Source organism: Corapipo altera, unplaced genomic scaffold (assembly GCF_003945725.1).
Source record: "Corapipo altera isolate COAL_440 unplaced genomic scaffold, ASM394572v1 1b, whole genome shotgun sequence".
NCBI lineage: Eukaryota > Metazoa > Chordata > Aves > Passeriformes > Pipridae > Corapipo > Corapipo altera.
In genome coordinates, this window is record NW_020884881.1 from 12,959,919 (window position 1) to 12,982,649 (window position 22,731).

The 22,731-nt window shown below is 35.6% G+C and overlaps 1 protein-coding gene across 2 annotated transcripts in view; it reads right to left on the minus strand.

Moving 5' to 3' along the window:
- Positions 1-2,609: 2,609 nt before the first annotated feature.
- Positions 2,610-22,731, minus strand: part of HGF (hepatocyte growth factor) — a 58,625-nt gene continuing 38,503 nt past the window's right edge. The window contains exons 9-18 of one of the 2 annotated variants that reach the window (XM_027639982.1): positions 21,341-21,468; positions 19,857-19,959; positions 17,874-18,013; positions 15,678-15,716; positions 15,109-15,205; positions 12,354-12,428; positions 11,610-11,756; positions 10,836-10,942; positions 8,828-8,973; positions 2,610-6,624 (exon numbers count right to left, since the gene is read on the minus strand). In XM_027639982.1, the coding sequence (XP_027495783.1) occupies positions 6,454-6,624; positions 8,828-8,973; positions 10,836-10,942; positions 11,610-11,756; positions 12,354-12,428; positions 15,109-15,205; positions 15,678-15,716; positions 17,874-18,013; positions 19,857-19,959; positions 21,341-21,468 (1,153 nt within the window). In that variant the 3' untranslated portion in view covers positions 2,610-6,453. Of the gene's footprint in view, positions 6,625-8,827; positions 8,974-10,771; positions 10,943-11,609; positions 11,757-12,353; positions 12,429-15,108; positions 15,206-15,677; positions 15,717-17,873; positions 18,014-19,856; positions 19,960-21,340; positions 21,469-22,731 lie in introns of those variants that run through there. The other variant, XM_027639984.1, reaches the window with a different exon arrangement.

Below are 22,731 nucleotides of genomic sequence, written 5' to 3' on the forward strand. Positions count from 1 at the left end.
AAATACAAAGCTGAACAGCAGATGGCATATTTACACCCAAGACATAAGACTATTGTTGACATGGTTTGTAATAGCAAAGTTGATGTAAATGCATACTTGCTTAGTCTGTGTATCATGCTGACATTAATCCTCAAGAAAAGAAAACCATCTGGAAAATTTTCAGTTAGCATAATATGAACTGAATAAATACTATAAACTCATGGAAGGCAAAACTTCTCCCAACTGAAAAGAAGGACTATATTCTTTTTTGTGTTTTACACTAGCCTGGTCTAATCCAATGTATATGTCTAATGCTATATTTTTTGACTTATTTCTGATAAATTGCTATGAATTGTACTGTCCTGTATATATTTTTCTCCCATTAGAATATATCAAATAACCCAACTGAGGACAACCCTAACTTAGACACAACTTGAGATATCTTGAACAAATACCGACCCTTGAACTACGAAGTGGTACATTTTTTTGCTCTAGTGGGGAGTTTTTCCCTAAAGAACTTATTATTATGTATATAAAAGCTACATTAAATAGAAATTGCATTCATCGTGGGTTTTAAAATTATTCTTTATATTATTGTTATTACTACTACTACTACTAGTAGTAGTATTTTAATGAAAAATATTTAAATAGTAAACATCAATTATTCAGTTAGACTCTGACTGAGAAAAGTTGATAGTCTGAAGTGGAACTTTGATGCTCAGTTTTGAAATGAAACATATGCTTTTTTCCTCTGCCACTCATTAACAGTCTGGAACGTGCCCTGATCACTTTCCTAAGTCAAGATGTGAAAAAATCCCATGAAAAGGTCTAAGGGACTCAGAAAGAAGATTTAGGACATATCCATTACCCCTAGATGGGGGCTAAGTAGTTCTTTAGAAGAGTGTTTTGATAGTGATTTGAATGCAAGGAGTATCAGGTCTTCAGCCTCAGAAGCACAACTTGTCCTACATCTTCGGTGACCGTGTGGAGAAGGCATTTCATCTTCCCAAGAGTTGTGAACCACAGCGAAGTAGATTTAGTTGTTAAACTATTCTATTGCAGTTTTTCATACCATATATCCTACGTTATAAAAACTGAGACAACATGAAAAAAAAAGAAATTATTTGATTTTAGGGCTTACTTTGGTATTAATCTTTCTATGGTTTGCCTTTTTCCTCCCAGCTGTTTTCTTTCCTATTTATTACACGTGGTTTTTATTGGAACATAGCTGTCCAAATCGGTGTTTTTGAAGGCAGAATAGATACACAACTAAACTCTACTAAATGGCCTGCTCTGTTTACATGAGGCTTGTTAAAAAACAAAGACCAGAACTCAAGCACTGAGCATCAGTGTGGGTTTCCATCATTTATCATCTGCAGATTATAGTGTTCCTGCAACTACAAAAGATAAAGTCATGACAGAGTGTAATACGAAGGTAATATATCTTTATAGGTTTTTGTGGTGTAACTTGCTGTACAAGCAGTTAATTTGCATGGCTCCCAGAAGACAGACAGGTCACCTGAACATACTAAATACTTAGAATGTAAAACTGTAGCAAAATATGATTTTGACATATGGACAATTTCTAGATTTTTATAACTTTAGAAGCATTCCTGCATGGGTGAAGTTATTGTCAAACCTCCCCCTGATTTCAGGAGCTCCTGATAAAATCCAATGATTTTACGAATCAATTGCAAAATCCCTTTCTTGGACTAAAAGCAAAAAGAAAACAATGTTTTCCATGGAAAATTCAAAATCAGGTTTCAAACATTCTGCACATAAGTTTATTTGAAGAATGATTCACTGTTGGTATAGCTGGAGCAAATATATGTTTAAATCACCAAAACCACAGTGTAACCAGAAAAACTTACACTTTGAAATTTCAGCTGGATAATGACAAAGAAGTAATGAACTTACTGTCCCTTATTTGAACTTACCAGAATGCTCTGATGCTGTAGGGGCTTGACAATACTTGGCTGAATGCAGACATTAGTCTAGTGGGGTTAGTAAGGGTCTTACTTGCTTCCTTTTTTGGTAGCTGCTGGCTGGTTGTGATATTAAGTGCAGCAGCAGCACCTATGTTTGTTGTAAGTTACTGGTCTCCTTTACATCTTCATTCACACCATCAGTAGTATTAAGTGATACTGTGAGGGGAGCCCCTTCCACTAATGTAAAGTATATTTATATAAAAAATTAAAATTCCAAACCTCTCATAATGAAATTGTAAGGAACTACAAAATTCTTGGAAAATATTCATGTTTATGTTAAGCACATCCTTTGACTGCAAATATACTCTCACTGCACTATGCTTAGGCCATTCTCAGTGCAGAATTCAATCAGAGAGGTCTTAGGGAAACTCAGCAGGATAACCATGTATTTAGCTCTATCTTTCATTTTATTTGCAATTCTGTTATTGGACACATGAATATCTTTAAATCACCAGTCCTCCTTACTATGCACACTAAAATCCCTCACTGAAATTAGAACTGGGAGCCTAGCAGTGGGGGTCCAACCATCCTCTTTAAATAATAAATGTAATGCTAATTAAGTTGTTGGTTTTTTATAAAATACTTTATTAAGAATAATAAGAGTAAACAAGGTTACAAAAATACCAACTTTATTAACTAATGAAGATGTTGTTAATTACAGAAGATTTGTAATACAAGTTATAACCACAGTGTTCCCTTTTCATTAGGCATTCAGCAAGTTGCATTTAATGGGAGATTATTTTTCCCTATTAAATATGAAAAAATACTCTTATCTTACACTAAATTCCACAGGCAGCTCCCTGAAGTTAGATCCCATGCAAAGTAACACTACACACAAATGCCCATGAGTATGTTTAAAAAGGAACACTGCAAAATTTTAGGGTGAAAACCCATGTTAGTTCCCGCCAGCAGCCCCAACATTCAAAACCAGTAATATGCCAGTGCACATGAGGGAGGAAGAAAATAATCGATAAGAAAACAAGGCTAAACAACCAATCCAACAGGCTTCATACAGTCTCCTTGGGGGTTGACTGGTTTACAATCAGTCTTCCAGAAGGATGATGATAAAGCCTTGACTCCTGCTGCAGTTGCCTTGGAGTAGAGAATCTGTGTGCTTTTCAGTGTCCAGGGATCCATGTGGTTCAGTGCACAGCTGTTGGGAAAAGCACTGAGCAGCTCTCAGGCCCTGCTCTTTTGACAATCCCACACACTGAATTCAAGGGACATTTTGCCTGAGTAGATTTTGATCCTTGGAGATATATTTGGACCCTCATCTGAAAAGATCAACTCAAGTGAGTAGCTCTGTCAAGTATATTGGCATTACCTGCAGCAATGGATTGCAGAATGCCTCAGAGAATTTTAATCTTAAACTAGAGAAGAAGATTTCAGCAGTAGCAGCAAAAAAATCTAGACCAGTACATTCCCAATGACAACTAAGTTTCTCTGAGGGTCATGAAGTTTATGAGAGAAAAAGAGACAGGGAAAAAAGGTTTTTTAAGGGGAAAATGTTTTCATTAATTAAAGGAAGAAATGTCAGCCAGTTCCAATGCCCAAAGAAGAACAATAATTAAGTTAAACTAACTTCAGTAGCAAAAAATCAGCTCTTATATCTTAATTCCAAAATTTTATAACCAGATATTACATTTTTCAGAGACCAAGGATTAATTACAGCAATACAGCAAGGAGAATGAAGATGAAATTCAATGGAGCTTAAGAATGTCTTTAGATAAGAATTTAAGTTCTGTACACTTTATCCTAATATGAATAAAATCACATTTATGAAGAGAAGTCCAGATCCCACTGAAGTTAGTAAGAGGCTTTCCAGGAATTTAGATGGGCACAAGATCAGGTTCCCTTGTTAGAGAGAAAAATACAACAGTGAAAAAAATATCTATAGCATGTCCTTTCTTAAGAGAATCCTGTAGTTATAACAGTTGCCTGGTACAGTACCATTGGTACCAACAAGAAATATTCACAGGAATAAATGAAGTACAAATTCATTACCACATATCATTATTCTTCTCTTCCCTTGCTCTTCAGGGTCTCAGGTGCCCTCCATACTGAGATAGGGAGAGCAAAAGTACCTGGTAAGCAAGTGCATAAAAACTTGTTAAGTTCTGGAGCATCAACTCTGCACAATTTATTTTACTGAGACACTGCCCAGAACAAACAGGTAAAAATCCTTACACATTGTCTAACAAAAAACAGTATTTTTATCATATATATATATATATGTGTGTGTGTGATATATATATATAAAAATCACAGTCTTCTGCACAGCAGAAGCTTATAACTAAAATATTTTAGGATTCAATTTTTTTAGATAGACATAACAAAATGCCTGCAAATATAATACAATGAGCACATAACAATTCTTAGAATACAAAGAGTGAACATGAAATTGTATATTTTATCCACATTCTACTTGTGGTAGAAAACAAAACTCACTTGGAGTTTTTTAAAAGTCTCTCTTCAAAAGTTAATCCTTTCTATAAGATATGGTCAGTATATACTTGGTAAGAATACACTCTTCACATACATGGCAATAATTAACTGTAAATACAACTGGCTAAATCCTGCCCTCATTAGGCCTAGTAATTAATAGAGGCCAAAGGGATCATAAAGTCTTTGGAGATGGCCAACACAGACCTAGACAGACTGTCTGTGTAGCATCCACAACCTCGAACCTGCTGTACAGAGAAGTCACATCTTGTCCAATGAGACTATTTACATTGGGAGGAATTTTAGAAGCTCTACTTGCTGAAAGACTTCTTCCTACGTGCCAGTAGAATCCGCTGGATGCTTGTCACAAATCTCAGCAAGCCAAGCTACTTAAGCACAAGCTGAAACTCATCCCAGTTCACCAGGAGATATGAAGTCAAAGTGCACTGCTGAAGAAAATTTGGTAAGTCAACACGAGGGCTGGTCTCCCAAGAGAACTCCCCTGAAGTGGTTACTTTCTGCCAGGGCAGAATTCAACTCTGTGTCTTCTGCATGAAATGTCCTTTTGTATGTCTACACCACTGCGTCAGCTTGGTGGCTATGCAGTTAGACATGATACACACACCCTACTGGAAATGCTACTGAAAGCATTTACAATTTATGCGGCCGCAAGTGAAGTAACAGTGTTGTTACTTATGCGATTACATGTACAGTAGTAAAACTAACAATTATATATATGTTGCATCAATTTTCCAGAAATTGCAGGGTAATCAGTGCCATCTATAACAATGTATTGGTACAATACTTCCAGCCATACAACTAAATACCTAAAGGAGAACAAATCCTTTTCATAGAGGTTGATTTTTTGCTCCCTTTCCCCATCAACATAAAAGGAAATGATGATTCTACACGCAGGTAGGAAACACAAGCTACTAAACTGTTGATGATGTTGTCCATACTATATACAAGATCATATCAATCTCTGCAATAATTTTATTATCCTGAAAGGAATAATACAGAGGATAGAATTTTGTCCAAATCTAGGTAAGGTTTTAGCAAAGAACTCAAGCCTCTGAAAAACTATTAATGTATAATTTACTTTTCCCAGTCTTAAGTTTCCCAGCCAGGTGCCAAATTTAACTGTTCTTTTTCCTGTTGTAAATACAGAGCTCCTTTCATGAAATAACTAGAACCAAGTGAATTTTTAATACTTGTCTGTTGAGAAAGACTTGGGCATATTTGATTGACATTTATTTTAATGTCCAAAGTCTTCCAGAATTACTTTTCAAACTGTACAAAATGCTGTCTTTAGCATTGGAAATTCAGTTATTTCTGGGTCAAACTTTAAAGAAATGATCAATGGTTTGCTAAGCAAAAAGTGTTTTGAAACATCTATTAGAGGATCACATATACAGTGAAGGAACCAAGTGCAGAACTAAAGTCTATAAGCACTGTTAAAAAACCCGAACTTGTAGTGACTTCTATGAGAACTCTGCTTATGGCAGGCTTGTCAAAGTCCTTCAATAATTAAAAGATTAATTATTAAAGGATTATTTTTAATAAAATATTGCAATATTTGACCTCTCAAAAGGGGGGAAGAGAAATATGATCATATATGCTGTCCTTGACAGTTGCATATATCTCTCAGTAGGTCTTTTGTCATATATGAAGAGAAATATATGGCTCATGGAAAGAATGTGTTAAATAAAACTATAATTTTTTTCTCCTTCTAAGATAATCCGAAGAGCAGCATAAAACAGGTCATATGATCTATTTCTACAGAATCATTTATCATCCAGTAATAGTGTCATTGTGAAATTGTTTACCCATTCAAGTATCTTCAGGAGATATGTCACCATACTTGCATATACTGTAAGTCACTCCAACATTTATAAAACAACACTGATAGACAAACAAAAACACCCATAAATATTAAATGAAGCTCAACAAACTTGACTATCAAGTAATTAAAAAATTGTTGATCTTTACATTAGACATTAATTCCATGCTGTCCAAAATCTTTCAATGAAAGTTGTTGAGTTTTTCAGGGTTTTCTGTAGGTCATCATAATCTTGTGTATCCACCGGGAATAATATGAGACTCGAACAAAAATCCCAGGACGATTTCGAATGGCACATCCACGGCCAGGAACAATGACACCAACAACTATCTTCAGCCTGTTTTGTTCACAAACCAAGGGACCACCATAATCTCGCTAGGAAAAGATAAACATAAAGAATGTCACTTCTCAAAACGCTTCAAGACATCACTCCCACCTGTATCCTACTGAGTGGTTTCTTTTGGGGATGACCTTGCTCAATGAACAGGCGATGGTGTTATTCCGCCATAGGATATAAATCAACTTCCCACATCTTTTTCATAGCCAGAACTTATGAGAACCAATGACAAAGCTGCCCTCTGACCCTTTGTTTCTTTTCCATGGAAATTAAATCCTGTGATCCATCTTTACACGTAGTTCTAGAGACTTCAGACTATCAGATCTTATTCACCTCTTTCAGCTACCTGCAGGCATAATATTTGTTTATGTAAATATAAACCAGATGAGCAGAATGTGAGGTGACTGATAAACGTCTTTGTTATGATAACAGGCTCTGCATCCAAGACTACTGACAGAGGCAGGTTAATATCTTTCAGTCAATCATCTTGCAAGGCCCTAGGATGAGAATCTGTGTGTACTAGACAGGTGGGAGGATCTCAAACATAATAAAAGGTAATATTTTTTAGACATAGTTTTGAGATATAACTTGTTTAAATGCTCTTTTTTATTATTCTGAATGAATGAGATACCTGTGCACCAGTTTATGCATTCTGTGAAAATTCGGAGTATGACCCACTGAGATCAAGATCTTATTTAACACTAAAATACATCCAGTCTAAATTAGATTGAAACAATAATTTAGATACATTTGTATAGACTTCGGACTTGAACATAGATACTACAGTTTTTACTTGGGCTAAAGGTACACTGAACCCAGAAAACAAGCTGCAAAACTAGACAGTAAATGTTCATATCAGATAGCAAGACATTGTTTCAGAAAATAAAAGCAGACAATTAGCATTGTATTCTCTCTGGATCACCAGAGAAACAACAATGCTTGACCTTTATTTGGTTTGGGGTTTTTTTGACTGTTGGTAGAATAGTTCCCACATGAACAATGAACTATGTCAGTGCCATCAGAGTAGCTCATAAAACAGTTTCAGGAGTGGAGTTTCGCCTGTCAATCTGATTTTGTTCCTCTGCCTGTTCTCTGCTGAGGAAAGTAGCTTCAAAGGGGAACTTGGAGAGCAGGAAACCATGCAGTGATTAAGACTGATTGCTAATATTAATTCAGTCCATTCCCCTTGCAGGGGAAAACAAAGTGCAGGAACCCCAGCAGACTTCCATGCAGATGTTTCATTTATAAGCCTTGACAAGCCTAAGACCTCATTTACAATTAAGTATAAAATTCTTATTTTGAAGAAAATACTTTGCAACAAAAAAGTGATCCTGTGGACTATTAATAATAAATGGAAGAGGTCTCAGCTTGGTGAACATGATCTCTGTTCCCCATAGTTTGGTAGTACTCTTGGGTAGGGAAAGTTTCAATACATGGTTAACATCAGTATTAGTAAATCAACTATTCTACTCCAGATATTAAATACTTAGCACCATTCATGACTGCCCTCCATCTAGATATCATTTCATCAGCCAGATTTTCTGCAAAAAAAATTTATCTTTTCCTGTAATACATTATTTACAACATTTCTTCTCAGATGTCTTTTCTCCATCATCAAAACTAGTCCCAAGCAAAACTACTCTATCAAGCTATATGATCACTGAAGTAGTGCTCCTGTCCTCACTGACATGTTGCTCAGCCTTGATTAGGGAGACCAAATGCTCCAGTCTTCTGAGTGATACGAACCTCAAAACATTTTTGTATCTTTCTCCTTCCTTCATAACTTTATCAACTCTATTGGGTATTAACTCATATATTTTGCATGAAGTTCCCCATGCTTCAACTAAGAAGCTAAATTTACTCCAGTCTTTTCTTTCTACTCAATAAAAATATATTGCTATTACTAGCACTCAGACCACTTCAGCCCTTTCTATACAGAACACAAATTTGTCTCAGACAAGCACAGTGTTCAATCATATGAGCATGTTTAACATTCATGTACATCTTTCACTGGTGTGGTGGCACAGTGAAGTTGAAGCAAAGGAACCTCTTCCTGCACTCTGGCAGAAAATAAAACACTTGTAACACAAGTCATTTTCCAATGCAAAAGATGAAAATAATTCTTTGTGCATGAGTGTAATGCAGAGAGAATAAGTATAAAAAACTCCAGTAAATTACTTTTTGGAAAGAAACAGTCAGGTTGATAGCTCCTAAGAATGTATCAGGAAATGCAATATTTACCTCGCAAGGCCCAGCACCGATGGTTTCAGCCACAGCACAGATTTCTGACTCATTCACAATGATCTTCCCTTTTAGATATTGGTTACATTTCTCGTTTCCCAAAATAAACAGGTTTGCTACTCGGAGCAGGCCATCATAGTTAACTACTAGGATTGAAAAGAGAATAAAAAATTTATTCTATTTTAGAGGGGAAAAGATAATTCAAGCTGCAGTCTGGATAAACTTACTCATGTATTTTGAGTTATTGTCCTTTCACTGCAGTATTCACATTTTTGTCCATCCCCACCATGCTTTTGTATTTTGGATTTCTTCTATTTTCTACAAATGAGAATTTCAAGGTATTTTTTTGGTTTACCTGTCTGTTCAGTTCTTTGAGAATATGTGGATAAAGTTTTAGTATTAGAATAGAGGGCTAGGTAACTCAGCTTACTCTACAGCTCACCACCAGATTACCCTGTCATATCAAAGAAATCAGAAAAAGAGAGCCTGAAAATGTTCTCTCTCCCATCAGTGGAGCAAGGATTCTGCTCCCTGCCTTAAACATGAGTTAATGTGTAACAGTGCCTGCCACAGCCCAGGGAAGGACGTGTGACTTGAGAAATTCTGTAGCAGAGTAAAGTTTTTCTCATTCTGTGCTGGCTCAGCTACACTGAATGACTTTGTGCCCGCAAGGGCAGAGCCACAGCCTTGTGTAATCTCCATTCATCAGTGTGAAGGTCAGGAAGCAGGAGCCCTGTGGAGCTTACTCTTGTTCTACATGTTGAAAGACAAGCCCGTACAAGCTGCAAAGATAAATAAAGGGTCTGGACCTGCCCATTCTCTGCACAACCATCAAAAGAAAATGCCAAGCCTGCTCTCCACTGACTTATTATCCTGTTTTCTTGAAAAAATGGATGTAACACTTCTTCCTTCCCTGACCAGGATTCTGTGAGGATTATAATAAGTAGTACATAAAATAAAATACAAAGTGCTTGGATGACAGATGTTATGTATTTACTGTATTACATAACTCCACAGCATTGCAAATTCCTTATCAGGTCTGGTAAGCTAAGCTTTCCTGTGATGCTGTGCTCCAGCCCTATGTCCCTGTCCCCCAGACAGCCGATGGCCCCAGAGGACGGCTAATGTGGACATGCTGGGAACATCAAAGGCAGTCATTTGGGAGAGGGCTGGTACAGATTAATTGCCACCCACAAAGAAGTGCAGAGTAATGGCTACATGGAAGAGAGACTCAGAATTCCAGTCTAGTTTCTACCCTGCTTCCAGGACAGTGTATGTTGCTACTTCTTACTCAGGGTCTGTGGCAAAACAACATTTGAGCACAGTAAATATTGGAGTAATTATTGTCAACTGGCAGCTATTAACTTTATTATCAACACATAATTAGCCAGATATAGCATTTACCAGACTAAATAAATGTCTTTCTCCCACATATTTGTATTTTCTTCACACAAAAACTGTGTTTAATAAACATTAGGAAGGTTGCAAAGTCAAGTATTCAAAAGTTAGGAAATACCAGACCTAGGGTTGCCTGTGCATCCCTAGCTCATTGTTGTGTATATTAATAAAGTCTTTGATTACATGTTTCTGTATGAGTTTTTCCACAGGGCGGCCTACTTTGGGATACAGAAGGAGACTGCTCGTGATGAACCAGATGAACCAGATTTTTTCAAAAACCAGCTAGCATTCTGCAAAACAGATCTTCTAATTTTTTAACATGTAGATCAATGTTTTTCTCTAGTTCATTCCTTGAAATGTTTGAATCATTTTGCCTGTCACTGAAACAACAACAAAAAAGGATAGGCTAGTAGAAAATATTCCATATTAAATGAACTTAGATAAAATGGTCAAGGATTTATAAAATTAGAAAAAAAAAAAAGAAACTGTATTTTATAGAAAGAAGTGTTGGACAACTGTGGCATCAGGCAATACCAGCAGCCTCACCTATAATGACAAGAGGAAGTAAGCTGTCAACGTATTCATTTAGTTTTTAAAAATAGTTTCTTACATCCAGTGTATCCCCATCCATAAACACTGCAACTGGTCTTCTCTGGAATGGTACATCCAGAAATTGGCAATCGGATTATTTCTACAAAATTTGTCAATATAGCAGGTCTGAAATGAGAGACAAAATAATAGATACAATGGATTTTGATCTTCTAAAATGTATCTTAAAAATGGCATTAAGTCTATTATATACCACAGCAATCAAAAACTGTGCCAATTCTTTTACTTCATTTTTTGTCTTTAAAGAATGTGATGGATTCTTCTACCTAATTTTTGTGCTACAGCTGTTAACCGTCAAAAGATTTCTTGAAATGCTGTCACCACTTTTATGCTATTTAACTTGGGTTTTAAACTTAAAAGTAAGTAATAAAGGCATTTCATTTGAATATATAGTTTTGTTAATCTGGAGAAAGTTTGAAAGTTTGGATTTAGGATTTAAGTTACAATCTGGTGCTTATTCTATAAATTAAAACCGTATACTAGTCCATGTGGGTACTTTGTGGGTTTGTGTTTTTTTTTTAAATCTCCCAACAAACCTAAACATGGTTATCAGAAAAAAAAACAACTGTAGGAATGATATTTCAGAATCTGAGTTCTGTAGATGGACCTGTATTTTTGCGTATACCAAATAAAATTTCTTTGAATTGGAAGTTTAACCCGTGGAGACAGCATCTGTAGTACCGGAGATAGTAGAGCAATGAACTTGCAAATCTCATTTAGGAAGAATCTCATCCATCAGATGAAAATCCTGGAATTCACAATAACAACTACTAACCTGCTAAGTTTCAGTAGGACCAAATCTGACCCTGCAGGGCCATATACCAACTGGGAGATATTCCGGACTTGCCTATGCTTCTCCTCTCCCTTTCCTTTGATATTATGGACTCCAAGCCAGGCTTTGTAGTCTTTCAAATCTTTGTACCTAAATGAGACAAAGTTGGTTATGATTTTGCTGAGTATAAGATAAAATAACTCAAAAAACTCTGCTTAATATGATTAGGCTAGAAGATCTTAACTAATGTTCTTCAGAAGAAATGGCTTTATGCTGCCAACTGCTATTCCAAAATCAACATGCTCGAATGCAAGTTTTTGGCCTGAAGCCATTACATAATTTTATCTTTAACTGTTACTAAAATCTAATTTTTGTTTCATAATAGTATCCAAACATTTAGATCCTTGGACAGTATGAACCTTTGAACTTTTTGAGATTTGCCCAAGTTTTCTATTTTATTCTGTCAAGTTAAGCAGAGGCATGAGGTTATTCTCATAAAAAGGCAATTGTCTAACCATGACACTTGGAAAACCTATTTATGCTTCTATGTAAAATAGCCAGAGCTCTTTTAGATTTACAACAATAATAGCAGAAAATACCAAGGTCCCGTGGGCCTTTTATATTAGAAAAGCAGTATTAAAGCCAAACAGGAGGGAAAACTGCTGCATTTAAGTTGAAGACGTGTTGTGCTGATAAGTTCCTGAAAATAGATGGATTTTAATATTGCAAAGTTACAGACTACTGTACCGAGAAGGGAAACACTGTCTTGCTGTAAGAACCCACTCCTCCTTTATCAAAGTACCACCACAAATATGCTTATTCCTGGGGGAAAAAAAGAAAAAAGGTTAAAAAAAAAAGGAAGGGTATTAATTTCTATATAGTCAAAATGTTAAAGAGTACTTTGCTCCCTACGTATTTTTGCTGGTGAAAAATACACAGAAACACGTCTCTGTCCCTTTGCTGTACAGTTTTAACACTTACAGTAACATGACTTAGCAAAGATTTACTCTAGTGTGTAAAAACCAGAAAGAAAGACCAATTCAGTTACTCTGTTCATTTAGTGGTTTCAAAGCTGAATTTGTAATAAGAGACCTAATTTAAAAATAAAATTAAATTAAAAAAAAAAAAAACCAACAAACCAATTGAGCAAATTCTTTTAACAGGAACTGGACTCAAACATTCAAGCAAGTCCCCAAACTGCCACCAGATGTAAACAACATTTGGTCATTACTCATGTAAGTATCATTCAAAGCATTGACCTCAAGGTGGAGAGTTCCTACTTGATTACAAACCCTAGGAGATTTGTGTCCCCACATACTTCAGTTGGAAACAATCTGCAGTGTATGACATCCTACATGTGATTATAGAAAACCTGAAGCATAATATATCAAGTAAAATTAAAGCAATTAGGCATGACAGTTCTTTCGAAAAAAAAAAGATCACTGTGGAATGTAGATTAATTAGTTTCCTTCGTTGTGCCTCCAAAATTACATTTATTTTCTGCAGCATTTTGCAAAGGGAATCAGAATTGTCAACAATTTCAGAAAAGCTTAAAATCTCACAATTTATAAATTCAAATCACACAAATGTTCAAAGCTTTGCAAAGAACTACTGGATAGATACCAGATTCTATATGGAGCTCAAAGACAGTAGAATAACACAAATGTTTGATTTTTTTTTTAATTGAATTTGGTTGAGCAGCAAAATATCTGGTCCAAAAGGCTGTAGTCTTTCTAAAATATAGATTCTCCCCAGTTTTATTATAAAAATGTCACAATCAGGAGTATAAATGAGTTCTTTAATGTTATATTTGCATCACTTATTATTATTTTACTATACAAGATTTCATCATCTGCTTTAGAAGATTAATTAGTACACTTAGAAAGGTTAACTTCTTATTTAAATATGGGACAAATTTAGAGTTGATTCCATGACACAGATGAAATCCATCAAAATCTACTTAAATATACTTGATACCAGAATCTGGATTTGATATATAACAAAATTTCATTGATTAATCTAAAATTTAGAGGTGTGCTTTGGTTGCCAAATAAGAATAGTTTCTAAGTATCACTAAGCCTTCACCATTCAGACACGACAATTCCATCTTGAAGTGTAAGTTTTCTTGCAGAAAGTTCTGAAGTCATTAGAATTTTGTTTCAGAAAATATTCTACTTGCTTCCTTGGTAACAATACAAAATAAAGCTACATTTTTATGCCCACGTGTAATTGTTCAAAATATATTTTGCTACTGGAGTATTCCAGGAATCCCTTATTCATAAAAGGATCTGCAATCATTTAAGCACTCATCTATTTCACAGAATTTTGTCACATAGCAAAAAATCCAGGTTCAACTGCCCTAATGTTAGCTATTTAAATTTTGGGTACCTAGACATAATTCACCTTACCTGTCTAAAAGTTCCTCAAATATCAAGGCTGTTTTTAAAACAGAACAAAGTTGAACTTTTACAGAGTGATTTAGCCCACCTATCTGGTTACTCAGTCTAGGAATATACTGATGTTCCTTTAGAAATGTCTTTCTGGACCATTCGCTACACTTCCAGAAAGGAATAGTTCTGATGGGATCTCACAAGATGCAAAGATTACTGTGGATGAGAAGAAACCCTGGAATTTCTCTAGCAATGAAGCAATGTAGAAAATATTTTTTTTTTTATCTTTTCCTTTGCTCTCATGTTTCATTTAAGGCAGAATTCAGTGGCCCTGTCTGGAATCATCACTTGAACTGCATATGTTTTTCCCCACAGAGGTTAAGAGGCTTTTTACTTTTTTTTCCATGATAGAAGATGCAGGCTGATGCATGAGATATATCCTGTTATAAATTAATGATTCACACTTCCAGCTGATGAGTTATGAACCAGAGTAATGAACACAGGAAGCAGCAATTCTGTGTTCTGGCTTTTACACAGTAGCAAAGTAAGATCTGCCATAATGTAATACATGTGTTAAACATAAGCTGTACGTGCTAGGGTCTTGTTTTACAGAATGAAAAGGGTTTCCTTATAGCTCCTACTTATTTTTTTTTAATACCAAACAAATTTTAATTGTATGCAATGATATAAGGAGAAAGCTAAATTTGACCTGGGTGTAAGTCATCAATCCTATACTCCGCAACTAAATGCTCTACTGTCACAGTGAAAATGTTGATATGAAATTCAAGTTTTTCCTAACAGTCTTTAAAATAAACAATTTAGTGCTGAATGCTAAGCCAATGTTATGAAAACATCTGCAGTAATTGAAAGAGCAGAACACTATGAATGCTTTACAAGTTCATGTGGCTAAGTTAGTAATAATGAACATATAAAATATTTCACTAGCAGCGTTCATACTATGGCGTCATCTGACATCACAGGAATCCTGTTTCTCTGCTTTTACAGAATTTAACTGCAGTGTAGAATTATTCTTAATATGTTCAACATTTTCTACAATTCTGAAACAAATGTCCTATTAGATGTATTGTCCTTCTAACCAAAGTAATAGTTACCTGTAGGTCAAACTAACCACCCATCCTTCGTTAGTTTGTGTTGGGATTCCATTTACAACTCTCAAATGTTTTGTTGAGGCACAAGGAATAGTAGTATCTGAAAGCAGGTCCAGAGATCACATTTTACTAAAAACAGCGGTAGGAAACCTGCGCAGTTGCACATAAGGGCCACAAGAAGATCAGTATTTATTATGGATTAACTTCCCTATGCTAAGGAAATATATTTCTAAACCACCAAAACTACTTCAATGAAGCTGAGTACGTCTATATAAATATCCATAGGGAATATAAAATACATGCATTTAAAGAGGTTTTTTGAGATTTATGTAGTTAAAAAGCAAACGTAAATCACTACCAAATCTTACCACTGGTAAGACATAACAGTGAGAATAGATAAAGGAGTGCAATAGAGCTGTTCCAAATTTTTCTCTGGTAAAAGCAATTTTGCTCAGGCTATATGTTTTTTTTATAACTTTAACTAATCTTCACTTGTTTCCCAATTGGAAAGAAAGGGTTAGTCTTAGAGGATACAGTCATGCATTGCACAGTATACACACAAACTTACTTACCATCCAAGCTGGTTGTAGTAGGAGTTGTATCACCTTCACCTAGACAGACACATATGATAACCATAATACAAAATTAAAACACATTTAAAAATTGAATAGAGTAAAAATCAACAGCAAATGGCATATTGTTAACTTTAATGATACACCAGGTTTTAAACTTCAATGATTTCTTTAGTACAGTTTAGTAAGAACTAACAAGAAGGCAGAATTTTATCCCAACAGAATGAAATAAGAAATAAACATTTTGCAATAGGACTTGTAAGCATTCTTCTACTTGGCTGTATTCTAAATACATCAGGCTGCCTATCATGTTCAATTTACATGTTTTATTCAAACAAGCAAATGCTGAAAAATGAAGTTGTGACTTTTCTACAAGCTTTGAGGAACTATGGAAGTCATGTGATTAAATCCAAGTCAGACCAAAATAAATTCTACTTTCCTTAATAACCTTTGAAACTTCAAAAGTCCTTCTATGCTCCTATCAGCAAAAAACTTTCCTTATTAAAACGTGTTCCCCAAAATCTGGTTCAGTTCTTCTATTAAGTCCAAGTAAAAAAAAAAAAAAAGCACCTACAACAAGGTTCCTTAACCTTCACTCAAAATTTTTGCCTTCAGTAAAGTCTACAGAGAGACCCAGCATATTGAGCTGGAAACACAGTGGAGGTACGGGTGTAGCTACTGAGAATTTGCAAAAGCAAAATTTAAACAGTCTCATCCAACTAGATTTCCACCATTAAGCAAATATATATATATATAGACACACATATATATGTACATATATATACACATGTATATGTATGTATAAAATATAAAGGTATAGAGTTATATACGTAGTTAAATTTCTATGTACATGCATACGCATACATACGTATGTGCATATATATATATACACATATACATATATATACATACCTTTATATATATATATGTGTGTATATATATATATCTAATGTAGTCTGAATAGAGCAGTTAAAGGCACCAAGTAAGTTAATTGGGGAACTGTCAGAATTTTTTCTGTACTTGTTAAGTTGGTTATAAGTACATGAGCTATTAGTAGTAGTCCATATGAGTTACAGTTGTAGAACAGACATATTCCCACTCTGGAATTTGATTGCAGAAATTGTGATAGTCACCAATGTTGCATTACCCTAGAAATGTTTGCTGTGAATATTTCCTTAGGAATTCATAGATTCAGATAGTGAACACAGAATAAGTGAACAAAAAGTATATTTCTTCATCTGTTTTTTTAATTTACATTGACACAAATAACCTTTTGCACAGTTTGTTTATTCCTCTCATAGATGCCAAAGCATCGCCTGAGACTTCAAATATCACTTTTTACAGATGCAGGAGTTCAGACTACTGAGGAAATACAGCAGATTGCCACTAGGAATGAGTGTAACATTATCCTTAACCTCTAGAGATCAGAGAGATGTATTCAAAAGCCTGATTTACCATTTAAGTGTTCTCCCAGGATACACAGCAGAGTAATTTAGAAATAAGAATTGAACAGAAAGATTTTGAACACAAATATGAATTGTACATTTTTCAGCATAAAACTATCTTTTCCCACTTATTATCTGTTTGTTACTGAGTTCCCTAGGATTTTTAATTCTGTTTTTTTTAAGCTATTTAGATTTAAACATTTAACTTTGGGGGTGTTATTTTCCTGATTCTTGCCAGGAGTTAAATCATCCCAGAAACATCTGAAAGCAGAATCTAATCTGTATAGCACATATACACTTCAGCATATACATAGTGAGTTATCCTAACTTTACAAATACAGATCACACAAAGAGACTCTGAAGCTTGTAGTTTAGAAGATAACTCTCCCTGGGTTTCTTGAGGCCACAGCCAGCATTCTGACCACCAGACAATTCTTTGTCTCCGTCCAGCCCTCATTCAATAGCTAGATCTGCTGGAAAATGTTTGACCATCTGTAATAGCCCTTTTGTGCTCCTGCTGCATAAATAAGACTTGAAATCTCCAAGCTGGTCAAGGAAAAGAACCCCTTGTTCATATATTGCACAAGCAGCTTCTGTCTGCTCCTTCTCAGTCACGCACAATTGATTCTTGATGGAATCACACATTTTCCACTGCCACAAGTGACAATGGAAAGGTGTGCATATGCCTATGAAACCGTGGCTTTACTGGGACAGCACAGCTGACAATGCCAGAGGCATAGCAAGTACTCACATCGAGAAATAGGGCAGTAATCCCAGGGAACGAGAGGATCATCTGTGTAACACCAGGGACCATGAAAATCATCATCTGGATTGCGGCAATAGTTTTTCTTCAGTTTACTAACATCTGGTTCTCTGAATATTTGTATATGCCTACAGGGAAAAAAAATTCAAAGTGCTGAAAAGCTTTATACTATAGCCCAAATTTTCAAAGGTTAAATGTTGCTTTGCTCCACATTGTACTATTAGCTGATTGAGAAGCCTACAGGTCAGGGTTTACGGCTGGTTAAAATCAAAGGGAAGATGAGACCCAAATATTTGCTGGATCTGGGTCCAAGTTTCCTCTGGTTGGTATTTTAAGCACAGTGTGCACTGGACAGCTGGGAGGTTTCCAGATCTCCCAGTCAAGCTAAAATCTCTAGATACCCTCAGGAGGGACCATTACACTAATTAGAAGGGTGCCTGTGATGTCCTCAGCAAACCTGCAGTCCTCTCTGGGGAGTGCAGGTACCTTCTCCTTGCAGGTTAACAGCACAAGAGAGTGTGGAATCTGCAAAGATGAATCATGGGCAAAGGAAGGGCAAACTAAGAAAGTTAGCAAGGCTGAACAGCAGGCAAGCAGAAGGATGAATGGCTCAAACAAACTGCAGTGATAGGTCACCTAAATTGCTTCTACATGAGGCACTTTAAAGGAGAAATTTTGGGGTCACAATCTGAGGCAGAGAAATCTGTTTATTTCTGGTTTGCCAGACACAAGGATATAGGCTTCCCTGGTTACAGCTGTACTGCTCTTTTAGTTCATTACCAACCACGTATGCTGCCTCTAGTACACCCATAACCAGAGAAACTGTTGCAGTGAGACAGATAACTCCTCAAAGAAGTTCCCAGATTGAAAATGTGTGGGAGTAAGAAAATCAAGGCTGATCTGTGCTCAATTAAATGAATGCAATTGCATCAAGCATCCAGTAGGTTTATGCTATCTCATTCACAGCTAGCTGAAGACAGGCTTCTCAGAAGTCATGATCTTAAACCTCTGCTTCCCTTACATGGACAGCACACTGGAATATGTACCCTCTCTCTTAACCTCTGTGGGGAAAAACACATGCAGTTCGAGTGATGATTCCAGACAGGGCCACTGAATTCTGCCTTTTGCAATACAGCTTCCCCAAAGGCTGCCTTGCTGACTTACACGCTGTCCTGACTGACAATAACGACAGCAGAAGGAATCAGGGACAGCCAGATTACAAAGGACAATAGTGCCCAATATGTTGGTCACTATGACTCAATAGCAAAGTACCAAAGCCAATATTGGCATATTTGCATGAGCCTCAGAAACCAAAGGAAAGTGAAGGAGAAACTGTTTCCATCAGGGCCACTAGTGTGTGTGATATATATTGTAAAATTTTAGATAAATCCCTTATTTTGTACTTCTTGCTTATTCATTTTACTTCAACAAATAAATTAAAGTAACTTGCCATTTCCACTACTTGAATATGAAGCCAAAGTAATGATAAACAACAGAAATTGCAAGTCTTTTTAATGGTATTTGATGTCAGTGTCATTAGACTGTAGATTCAAGATTCAACTTCAGGCAGCAAGGCACATTAGGTGGTTTCAAGTCCAACCTCCTCTTTGAAGCAGTGTGAGCTATGAGATTAGGTTGATGAGATAATAATTTCCTGCCTTGTTCCTGCTGTCGTCTCATTGCACAAAACTTTTAAGGACAAAGATGGGGTAAAACAGGCCAGTAAACTAAACACTAAGAAACATCCCAAAGCCTGCAATTAGTGGTTAGCTGGAACAAAGTCATGTTGTGTAATGTATTTAAACACGAAATAAAAAGAAAAAGATAAAGATTAAAAAAAAAAAAATACTAAAAACTCCAGGGCATAAGGGTCTGCTTTAGAATCACTGCAGATGAGAAAGAGTTGCCATTTGGAGGCAGTATTTATTCAGGACTCACTGAACCATCTCTTCCTGTTTCATATGTACACACCTACGTAAGTCTTCAATATTTTTGTCCCATGTGGAGCAAGTTAGCCCAAATCTTGTCTTGGATAGATTCCCCATATAACTCTTGCCATTGCCACGATAACAATCTGAAAAAAAGAATGTTGAGTCAAAAAAGTAGCGGGTGATTGTGCAACACTGAGAAGAAAACTCTTCCTTTCCATCAGTAATCCAAATTACTAAAGACAAGTGTTCCATTTAGCAAATGTTATATAATATAAACTAGAAAATTGTATAAATCAATTCAGAAAGAAAATGGGAAAAAAGTTTTCAAATTTTAAATTCTGTCTTACTTAGATAAACTGGGAAAATTTCTTTTTTAAATAATTTGTTTATGATTGACTTAGAGGGGTCACATAGAATATCCTAAAAGTTGTTAGAAGCTGGGTTATACAAAACAAAGCAAAAATGCTCCCCTATTCCTCCCTTCTTAAGAAATAGGCACTCAGCCTACTTGAAACAGCCTAGCTCTGTGTAGGTTCCAGATACTGGCAATTGTGTATAATCCTAGACTTAAGTAATACTTCAGCAAAATCAAAAAAAATCAACATGACTTTCATTTTAATGTAATTCAAAAACTTGCCTGTTCGCTCCAGCAGAAGTCATGTTTAATTCATAAGCTTTTATCACAAGCCTTTTTGAGACTTTTCAAGATGATTGTTTGAAATTATCACTACTATAAAGACTTTTTTGCATAAAGCATTTAATTTCATATTCATCAGTAATTTTACTTTTTGATAATTGATACTTTACAAGAAACACAGAATGAAAGTAAAAGTTTAATCCTTTCTCTGATATAACTCTTGCAACTGCAACTTTTTCAAATTTACAAGAAAAATTGTCTAAAATTTAAAGACGGAGATGTTAATGCAGCCTCAGTAGGGTCTGCAGCCTCAATTAATGCAATGATTGACATCAGTTCAGGATGCAATAATACTCCTTCAAGACCTCATGGGAAAAACATTTGCATGAAGACTCAAGAGTGGACCTCACAAGCACAGATATCTAAGAGGATCAATTACTTTTAGACAAGGAGGGATATGCAAAAAAACCACAACAAAAAACCAAAAAAAACCCCACAAACAAACAAACAAAAAAATCCACAACTTTTTGTGGCCTCATGTGCAATTATAGAAAGACTGTGAACCAAGGAAATCATCTCAGCTCTGGAAAAAGGCCTTTCAAAATAAGAGAGGTAAAAACAGTAGAGCAGATACACAGATTCACCTTGTCTAAAAGTCAGATCCAAAAGCAAATCTTTGCTGCAGCTTTCCCTGCTGGAACCGAAAATTGAACTGAGAAATGAATCTCATTTACACCACGATGAATCCCAAGCATGCAAAGAAAGCCAAAGCAGAACCACACAGGTGTAATACAGATCAACTTCTCCAGCTTTCAAGCCTGTCTATCTGCTGTTTGGAACAGTACAGCATTCACTTAAAATCACGTTATCACCCTTTCCTCTGTTACCTTGTTCATTTGATACATCGCACTTAGGAATCTGGGAGCAATAACCAATACGGATGTTTGGGTCAGTGGTAAAACACCAGGGTGACTCAGATCCATCTGGATTTCGGCAGTAGTTCTCCCTCAAATCCCTATAAAAATAAATATGTTAGCTCACAGCAGGGATAACTTAAACCCACTGATGCATTCCATTGTTTTTTATTATGAGTTAACAATTATATAAACTCCTTCAGGTCTCTATGTTACTGATCAGTGTCAAGTGCAAGGAGATGAGGAGCCAGTAAGAACACAGTGTCCAGAAAAATACAGTAATTTTAATAAGAATATGTTCATGGGAATTTATTTTCAGCAGACATATGTTTTGACTGGATACAAGATTTCACTTGAAGATTAACAATATCTTCAATATAGCTTATTTTTATTCAGGATTCTCCATCAAAATTTGCATGCAACTGACATTGGATACACCTGCAATCCATTACAAGTGCTTTTAAATACAAACATTACCAAAGTGCTTAAAATTCCCTGTATTTTGAATGGTTCTACTGAGTTTAGAGAAAGAAGAGTCCTGTAGACTATCAGTGACTCATTTAAGAAACTGAATCTTGGAAAATAAAAAAAAAATGTATGTTGAAATTCTATACAGCTGTTACCTTTAAAATAAAAGTTAGTCACAAGGGAACATCTTTAAATGTCTTTCACAGCTTGCATGAAATAGTCAAACCTCTTAAATGTAAGTTTTATTTTCCCATCTCCTGACAGTTTTTGCCATGTTCTGTGCATCTCCATATTTCACTGTATTTTTCCATCTGCAACACTTACTGATAACAGACTATGGAAAGAATGGGCCTAATACTGTAATTCTTACTGATATCTACCCATCAATAAAGACATTTAGTACAAACTGATCTGTGGCTCCATGCTGGTCAGCAAGGTTTCCTCTCTGCTCAGTTTAAAAAGGACTGAAAGAACATTACTAAGGTAACCGTTTAAAATTAGTAGATTATTCACATTCTGGGAGTTTTTGAACTGCATAGAAATGTTTGATGATCAGTGACCCCTCAAGTAAAAGCAGTCCTATTGATGCAAATACACTTAGTAATGAGACAGAAAAAGGACTTAAAATATGGAAAATAAAAGAAATGTTGTCAAATATTATAAATGTTAAGTACTGAAAAGAAATTTACATTTAGGTAATATTTAGGACATACTGAGTTAAAGTCAGCAATCAAAGTGTGAACAAGTATTTAGTTCCATGAAAGAAAAACGGTGATAATGTACCAGCACTATCGGGATTCAGGTCTCAGTCTGGAAAACATCCACTTAAAATCAAGCTTGAAGAAAAAGTTCATAAAAACCCCTAGGGTTTCATACAAGTTTGTCTAGAGCTACTA